At 50.2% G+C, this 9,167-nt stretch overlaps 1 protein-coding gene across 2 annotated transcripts in view; it reads left to right on the forward strand.

Moving 5' to 3' along the window:
* Positions 1-5,971, forward strand: part of LOC108504079 — a 17,097-nt gene extending 11,126 nt beyond the window's left edge. Inside the window, exons 4-5 of one of the 2 annotated variants that reach the window (XM_017828695.1) lie at positions 1,933-2,015; positions 2,354-5,971. In XM_017828695.1, coding sequence (XP_017684184.1) covers positions 1,933-2,015; positions 2,354-2,411 — 141 coding nt within the window. In that variant the 3' untranslated portion in view covers positions 2,412-5,971. The remainder of the gene's footprint in view (positions 1-1,932; positions 2,016-2,353) is intronic. The other variant, XM_017828694.1, reaches the window with a different exon arrangement.
* The last annotated feature ends 3,196 nt before the right edge of the window (positions 5,972-9,167 follow it).

The following is a 9,167-nucleotide window of genomic DNA, read 5'->3' on the forward strand; positions in this document are numbered from 1 at the left end:
TTCCCTTCCCGTTTCCCTCTCCTTTTCCCTTCCCTTCCCTTCCCGTTTCCCTCTCCTTTTCCCTTCCCTTCCCTTCCCGTTTCCCTCTCCTTTTCCCTTCCCTTCCCTTCCCTTCCCTTCCCTTCCCTTCCCTTCCCTTCCCTTCCTTTCAGTTTCCCTCTCCTCTCCTTTCCTTTTCCCTCTCCTTTCCCCTCTCCCCTCCCATCCCCTCCCCTCCCTTCCCCTTTTTCTTCTCTTTACTTTCCTCCTCCCCAGTCCTCTTCTTTCTTCTCTCTCTCTCCCAGGTGCAAGCTCAGGGCTGTGAGGGCTCTGGCTCCACGGTCCTGGCCATGAGCCATGGATGGAGGAGCAGGACAGCAGCAGGGAGGGCTGACCTTGCAGCACGGAGGGAAGTGTCTGCCAGCTCCAGTTTGGTGGCAGTCAGAGTTTGTGTTACAGCAAGGAGGGACAGAGGCAGCTCTGGGAAGGGGCTGAGAAGGGGTGGGCAGCAGAGAAAAATAAAATGACAAAGAGCTTGAGAGCGATGCAGCAGGGCTCAGATCTCTTGTGCACCTGCCTCTGTCTCAGCTGTGTTTAAAGTCCCCGTTTCTCAAGCAATTGTAACTCTCCAGAGAGAGGAAGGAAGGAGAATCCATGGAGGTGATCTGGGACATCCCCAGAATAAAGCCAGATTCTGCTGGAAAAGCCTGTAAAAAGCCAGCTCTTTAAAGGACCCAGATCCTGCTGTAGCATCCTCAGGTTATATGTGTGCTGAGCTGAAGCATGTCCAGAGAAAGGAAACGGAGCTGGGAAAGGGTCTGGAGCACAGGTCAGATGAGGAGCAGCTGAGGGAGCTGGGGAGGCTCAGCCTGGAGAAAAGGAAGCTCAGAGGAGACCTTATCACTTTCTACAACTCCCTGAAAGGAGATTGTAGCCAGGTGGGGGTCAGTCTCTTCTCCCAGATAACAAGAAATAGGACCAGAGGAAATAGGCTCAAGCAGTTCCAGAGGAGGTTTAGATTGGATATTAGGAACTATTGCTTCACAGAAAGGGTTTTCAAGCCCTGGAACAGGCTGCCCAGGGAAGTGGTGGAGTCACCATCCCTGAAGATATTTAAAAGACATGAATATGTGGCACTTGGGCACACAGTTTAATGGGGACACATTTAATATATGGGGACACAGTTTAATGGTAGACTTGGCAGTGATGGGTTAATGGCTGGACTCGATGGTCCTTTCTGACCTAAGTGGTTCTATGATATTCAAGTCTGGAGAAAGATATTCAGGATGGACTGAATTCATTCTGTTCTTCACCTGCCACATTCTCTTCATCCTTAATGCAATATGTATGAGGAACCTGGTGAGCTCATTGACTTGTGCTCATAGGACCAGGAATAAATGAGGTTGGAAGGGACCTCAGGAGGTCACCAAGCCAAATCTTCTGCCAATAGCAGGAATCAGGAATAACTAGGCACTCGTTGTTAGGCTTCCCCTCTCAGCTGGCAAGAACCACTGCATAAATATTCCCTTTATTAACCATTTGAATCTTCTATTTCAAGCTGTAGCTAGAGCTGTACAGGCAGATTCTGGCCCTGACACCTTTCAGTCCAAGAAAGGACTGTATCATCACCCCTCTTGTATTAGCGATTTGCCACATCCCACACCAGCCTGCTCAGTTTGGTGGCTTCCCCATCCTCACTGCCTCTGCTCCCGCCCTCTTCATGCTGCCCTCAAGCTCCCTCTCAGGGCTGAGGATTGTTCACTCTCCCTGGACTCCTAATTCAAGTCTTTCTCCTCCTGCCATGGGCCAACTCCTCCTCAGCTTCTGCTTTGGTTTAAAAATGGTTTTAAAATATTTCCGAGTATATACAATGTGTTTGCAACATCCTTTGAGTCAGAATATTGTTTGTTCTTGCAGCCTTTGTCCACGTCACCTTCCTTTCCCTCCTCTTAGGCTTTCTTCCTGTGCCAAGCTTTACCTTGGAAAGGGCTCTTCTTTGCACCTGCTCAAAGTAAGGAGAGGGGAAAAGAGCTTTGGTAGGTTTTACTTTTGCTTTTTCTCTCCAAAGTATTTGGAAATGTTGATGGTGGTTGTTTTTTAAAACTTCAATGGCAAATTTCAATACTGAAGCTTTCCATCCTGGTAATGGGGCTTTTGCCAGAAAACAAAAGAAAGGGGAGGGAAGCCTCAAGGAGCAGTTAAATTTAGTTTTCCAACTCCGTTGCATAAAGAAACCCAGATAGCTTTTACCAAGATTTGCTCTTGCAGAAAGACAATTTGTTTGTGATTTGCAGGGCCTGTTTTTACTTTAGAGGAAGACTAATAAAAGCAAAGTTTTTGCTACACCACAGTGTGTTTATCTTTTCCACTCCAGGCCGGAGGACACACTCCAACCCAGAGGACAAGAAGCCACATGCAGATCTGCTTCTTAGCAGTGAAGCAAGGTATTGCTTTAGCACCTGCAGTGCTCTGGATTCAAGTGCAGACTCCACATGTTCCTTTGCTGAGTCCAAGGAAGAGGACAGGCTGCCAGGAAGGGAACAGACCCACAACGGTGGAGAGAGAAAACAGAGTTCAGGGCTTGGAGCTCCAAACTTGTCAACCCAGCACCTCACTCCTGGTTCTTGGGCTTGTGTGAGGATGTTCTTCACAATGCCTGATCCTTCCCTGTGCTGTACATCAAAAGACTCTGGATTAGCTCCATAGTACCCTGCAAAACCACCCAGGAGAGATGTGCTGTTGCTGAACCCCTGCCAGGAGCAGACGGATGATTATGGACATTGCCCTGAGGGACATGAAGTTCACCATGTCTCCAGCTCTTGAAATCTTAACTGTGCTCTTTCTGGGAGGTCACTTAAGCTGTGGTTTCACAGGAATCTCATGGAATCACAGAAAACAGGGTGCCTAAAGTGATACCAGAAGTAGCTGTACCCCCACCTCTCACTGAGGGCAATGAAACATCAGAGTGAGCAAAGGGAAGATGGTGGATCTCCATCACTAGAGATTTTGAAGGATAAGGAGGAGAAATGTCCATCAGGAGTGACACAGGCTGAGTCCATCCTGCACAAGGACAGAAACTGAGTCCTGGCTCTGCAGAATCCAAAGGGGTCTATGTAAGCTCCTTCCCATGATGGTCAGTGGGGATCTTGGCAGTATCCAGGGCCCCACACATAGGCACTGAGGTCTGTTGGAGGTGACATCAGGGATCCTGCTCCTACTCTACAAAGTACATCCCCCTCTGGCCTCAGGGGACACTTGTCTCAGCCCAACAGGGTGACCCAGTCAACACCAGGGTGCCAGGAGCTGTGGAGGAGCTTCCTGACCTGTGGCTCCCAGAGAGATAATCTGGACAAGATAACACAACCCAACAGCTCCTGTCCAGAGGGAGATGGGAAACAGAACATGGCAGAAGAGGAGCCCAGGAGGAAAGCCCACCCAAGAACCACAGGCGAGGGCACCCATAATAAACATAATAGACACATAATAAACAGGGGAGTAGCTGGAGAAGCAGCACCTTTGGATATGTCAGTCCAGCTGTGTGTCACCTCCAACAGCATCTTGCAACCCACACATGGCCTGACCCAAAGCCCTTTGGTGCAAATAAGGAAGAGCCTTGCTGCCAGGAACAACCTGGATGGGGTGCAATCAGGGAGAAGGGCGAGGGGCGTTGTGCAACCCTCTGCCAAGCATTTCTCTGGGAGAAAATAAATGCCAAGAACCACTTGTTCCCTCCCCTGTTCCCATCCCCTCCCTCAGGGAGATGTGCCCCAAGGGGAAAATCTGAACAGTTTTGTATTCTGGGGGGAGGCTGGACCCAGGGTCAAGGCTGTGTGATGGCTGTGCCGAGGACACAGCACGTGATGAGGTTCAATTAAAACATTTCACAGGCACAAGGCTGACCTATTCACAGACAAATTGGTCTTATAAATAAAATGAATGTGTGCAGGACAAACAGTGAGCCTGTCAACCCCGCAAGCCCTGCCTGGAGCGCTGGGAAATATTTTATTGGGATATAAAGTCTTAAATGCCATTCTCCATGCATGGATGGGGGCTGTGTGGCTCTTCATCAGCGAGCCCCACTGCCTGCTCCTGCATTTTGATTCACGGCTGAGTGGGAACCTTCAATTCCCTCTGGTGGCTTTGCAGAGCATGATTGACACCCCACAGGTCAGAGTCTGACTTCAGCTCCCTGGTGCCCAGAAACATGGAGAGCAGAGCTCAGGGCCACAGGGACATCACTGAGAGGAGCCCCGTTCTCTCCAGGCCAAGCTGGAAGTGCTCTGGTACTTCCCACACCCCCATCACACCATCTCCGTTCCACTGATGCCATTAGCATAGGGGCAGAGGGGACAAACCCTTCCCAGTCACGTTTTTCTCCAGCTCCATCCTTATAGCCTTCCCTCCTTGGCCAGAATCAGGAAAAAAAAAAACAAAAACAAAAAACCAAACAGAACAACAAACTGAATTCCCATCTTTTCCCCACTGAGTTGATTCACCCTGCAAAGGGCCCTTTCTGAGGAGGTGGGGACTGGGGGTGTTCAGCAGAGTCAGCCCCAATCTCCTGAAACCCCAGCATAGACCACGTGGGTGTAAAAGCAGCTCTGCTGACGCCTCCAACCCCTGTAGACGTTTAATGGCACTTGTACCAGTGCTAATTACATCTTAACATTTTCCCTCTGTATTTTGGTGTTTATTTTGGAAAAGCTCCTCCCTGGACTCATTTTCTTCCTCAGCTTTAAAACAATAACACCACCACACTTGCTTTTCCCTTGGCTGTTTCCCTCATTATTTTAACTCTGCCATTCTGCTCCTGTACAGTCAGCAGAGGAGTTCAATCAGGCTGATGAGTAAAAGTGCATAATTTTATGGCTGCATATCAACTGCCTGTTATTAAACTAATCAATCAGCTTCAGTGCAGCTACCAGTACAGCACGGGAGAGGACAAGGCAGGGGAAATGCTATGCCGTTATTTTTCCAAAAGGAAAAAAAAAAAATAATACAATCTGGCCAACGACATTCTTCAGCTTGTCCTTCTCTGCAGGGAGAAATGACTCCAGTGAGTTATGGAGTAGGTGACCTGCAGGAAGGTAGTGGGAAGTTTGCAGTGTCCTTCTGCTAGCCCTGCAGTGCCAAGCCAAAATGCTCAGCAATTCTCATGCTCCAAAAGACCAGGAAAGTCATCAGCTGCTCTCCCATCCCATCTTGCAGTGTCCCACTGCAGGTGCCTCCCACCTCCTCCAGCAAAGCATTTAGGCATATATTAAGTAAATCCCATTGAAGACAGCAAGATCATTACCTGAGCCCATTCTTTTGGCCTTAGGGTCAGCAGTCATGGAAGAAGTTAGAGAGCTGATTTCCAGTGGTCTTACTCAGAGTAGTTGTCTCCCCTGATGGTCCTAGTGAGACTTCTGGGTGGCAGAAGGAAGGAAAGGATGCATAAACCTCCTTTTCCGTAAATAATTAGACTCTTTCACACTTTCACTAGCAGAAAATGTAGAAATTACTTCCCCATCCTGTTTGGGGCACAGCACACAGGCCAAGGTCTGCATCTGAAAGGCTGCTGAGGGCACCGAGGGACAGTCCATGTCCCTGAGGGGCAGGACAAGTAAGGGACAAGGTACATTGCACCAAGAGAGATCTGGACAACATATCAGGCAAAGCTTCCTGCTGAAGCAGGGTGAGCAGGCACAGGGACACATTCCCAGGAGGTTGTGGAGATCTCCTAGACCAAGCCCTAGATGTTGCTACTTCTACAGCAACATCTGTTTGGGCTGGACCTGGTGAGGTTCTGCTTGAAGCCACAGATGGGAGTGATGGTCTTGTGGGTCCCTTGCAGCTCTGAGTCCATGGGAAAGACCAACCCACCTTCCCTTGACCTCCAAGAGAAGGAGGAGATGATGTAACAGGGCTTTGAACCTCAGAGCAAGTCAATGGGATCTTCTGTGTTGATAAACAGGAGTGAAGAGAGAGGGAGAGAAGGAGGAAAGAGAAGAAGAGAGGGAGGGAGGGAGGGAGGAAGGAAGGAGGGGAGGGAGGGAAGAAAGAAAGGGAAGGAAGGAAGGGAAGGAGGGAGGGAGGACAAAGACATGGAGGTCACTTGCCAGTTAGTCCCTCTTCCAACTTGCAGCTGTGCTTCCCTCTCTCTCCCTTGTGCTTCCCTCTCTCAGCCACGTTCCCTCCATCTCCTACACATAAAGAGTCAAGTTGCACAAAACAGAGCAGGCAGAGCTCTCTGCACTGTACCCTCTAAATTCTGTGAGTCTTTAGCCTGGATGTGCATCCCCAGACCCACAGAGGAAAGGGAAAGAAAGGAAAGAAAGGAAAGAAAGGAAAGAAAGGAAAGAAAGGAAAGAAAGGAAAGAAAGGAAAGAAAGGAAAGAAAGGAAAGAAAGGAAAGATGTCCTCAGCCAGCCTGAGCATCCTTCCCCAGTTAATTGTATTCACTTATACAGATTAAATTGCACTGTCTCCTTCTTGGGTCGTTATTTATCACCGGTTTTACTGCCGCATCCACAGGTGCAGCTGCTCTGTGCCGGGCACTGCGGAGCACACAAATAAACACGGTCCCTGTGCTGGAACTCGCCGCCCCGGCTGACCGGGAGTAACTCGGCGTGGACCCGACCCAAAGGCTCTTCCCGGGCAGGGAAAGCAGCCCTGCGAGCCCCCGCGCCGTCCCGCTGGCCGGGGCTTGGCAGCGGGGGCTGCGGGCTGACAGCTGACGTCCTCCCCAGCCCGTTTCCTCCCGCCGCTGCCAAGCCACTCGCAGAGCACTTCTCGAAATGAATTTTCTGGAAAACAAATTAAAGGAGGGGTTACATCACGCAGCAGACAGCCCAGCCGGCACCGGGCTGCGCTGACAGACCCTGCCTGTGTTTTTTGGGCTGCGCCACATTGCTCGCAGCTGCTGCTGGAATCTGCAGCTCGCCATCTAAATCTGCTGTAACCATGAAGTGATCAAAGCGGCCCGATGTTATTGTCTGCTCTCTGATGGACGGCGCGGGGCAGGGTCTCCCGGAAACCTCCGCTTACTTCGGTTTTTTTTTTTCCCTGTGCAAAAACCACAGACAAACAAAATCGGGGAGGGGTGCAGGGAGCGGGAAGCAAAGGACACTCCAGCGGGTGTTACGGCAGCACAGCCGAGGTCTCGGGAGTCGGGAAATTCCAGTCCCTGCAGCCTGCTGGTCGGAGTGCATGGAGGGCAGGGGTAAGCGGGAGGGGAAAGAATATGCTGCCTGCTGGGAAATCATCCTGAGCTAGGCTGGGATCTCAGTGACCTGGGCTCCCTCCCCAGCACCGCCACATCCTCCTCGCGCAGCCTCGGGCACATCACTTTGGGTCCTTTCGGCAGGAATCGTCACTCTCCATCAGGCGTGCCCATCCATCAAGAGCTTCCTTGGGAAACCCAGCGTGCCCCCAAACCCTTCCTCTATGAGATACTTGTAAATAAAGCAAGCGGGGATGAGTTCCCTGTGCCAGAGCCGCAGCACAGCCGTGTGAGGGCACCACAGGGGCCAGACCAGTGCCAGGATGGGGATGGGGTCTCCGATCTAGCAGAGTCCAGCAAGTTCCCAATGCAGAGGGGACCATGCCAGCCCACACCTTTGCTTGTGCAAAAACCTTCAGCCATCAATTCTCCCCCGTAAATCTTTATTCAGGTGAGCTCATCGGCGCTGCCATGGAAAACAAGCACTGCTGCAAATGAGGAGTCATGAATAATCATGCTGGCTATTTTGAAAGGCTTTTTACGCTTTGCATAAGAGATCCAAAGAAGATCTGCTTTTAAATAGAAGAATAGTCCTCTGAAATGTTTGGTTCGGTCCGCAGCCAAGAGATGATCCGCAGCACCTCACCCCAGTGACAGCGAGTCCCCTGCCACGCACTGCTGCAGGGTCAGGCAGGGAAGGAGGGAGGATGGGGCAGCAGCGACAGCACCAGCTTCTGATCATCCCTCTCCTTGCCATCGGCTGTCTGTGGGATGTGGGGCTGAACCTGCCCTGCCTCAGCTCTGCAACTGCAAAGTGGGGAAAAGTGCCATGTGCACGGTCATTAGCGTTTTACAACCATTAAAAGACTATGAACTTCTATACTAGGCAGGCTGAGAAAGTTGGGGTTGTTCAGCCTGGAGAAGAGAAGGCTCCAGGGAGACCTTAGCGCCCCTTCCAGTGCCTAAAGGAGGCTTGCAAGAGGGCTGGAGAGGGACTGCTCACAAGGACATGTAGTTAGGGGACAAGGGGGAATGGCCTTAAGCTGAAAAAAGGCAGGTTTATATTAGACATTAGGAAGAAATTCATTACTGTAAGAGTGGTGAGGCCCTGGCACATATTTCCCAGAGAAGCTGTGGCTGCCCCATCCCTGGAAGTGTCCAGGGCCAGGTTGGACGGGGCTTGGAGCAACCTGGACTAGTGGAAGGTGTCCCAGCCCACGGCAGGGCATTGAAATGAGATGATCTTTAAGGTCTTTTCCAACCCAAATCATTCTATGATTCCATGATTCTATCCTCTGTAGAGGAAGCTCTCTAAATGGCTGAAATTAAGGGATACAAATAACTTTTGCATAAGAAAGTCCTAATCCCAGGCCTCTGGTCATGCATTTATTGTGGCTCCAGTGAGAGGCTTCTTGCTACCGGTTTCCATTTAAGCTGGGCACATACCACCCATTCTTTACAGAGATAATTTAATTCCTTCCCCCTCCACCAGTTCTTTCTCTCGATGCCTAATACACTCCAACCAGGAATTAAGGATACAAATGCAAAATCTCCACTTGTTCTTTAATTTCTTTCCTGTGAGCCCTCAGTCCAGCTCTCCAGCCTGCCCTGTCCAACCTGGGGAAGCCCCCCAAAAAAAGGGGAGAAAAATGACAATGGAGAAAGTGCTTGCCTTGCTTTAGTTAAGCCTGTAGCAAAATATTTCTTTTGCTACCTATTTATTAGTATTCTGGTACAACAGGGAAAGGGTTATCAAAACAGTTACTGGACCATGGGAAACCTCTTTTTTGCTGAGAATAAGAGATTTTTGGAGAGCCACCTCTGGTAGCTTTATGCACTTCTGCTTCCCTGATGAATATTTTCATATTCTCAATTTCAATGCAGGATGACTGTCATGTTGGGCCACACAGTGCACATCTGGTCTGTGCAGAGCAGAGACAGAGAGGGCATGTTCTCAGTGTGATCCTCTTTCATTACACCTCCC

This window comes from Lepidothrix coronata, unplaced genomic scaffold (assembly GCF_001604755.1).
Source record: "Lepidothrix coronata isolate B3197 unplaced genomic scaffold, Lepidothrix_coronata-1.0 Scaffold151, whole genome shotgun sequence".
Classification (NCBI taxonomy): Eukaryota; Metazoa; Chordata; class Aves; order Passeriformes; family Pipridae; genus Lepidothrix; species Lepidothrix coronata.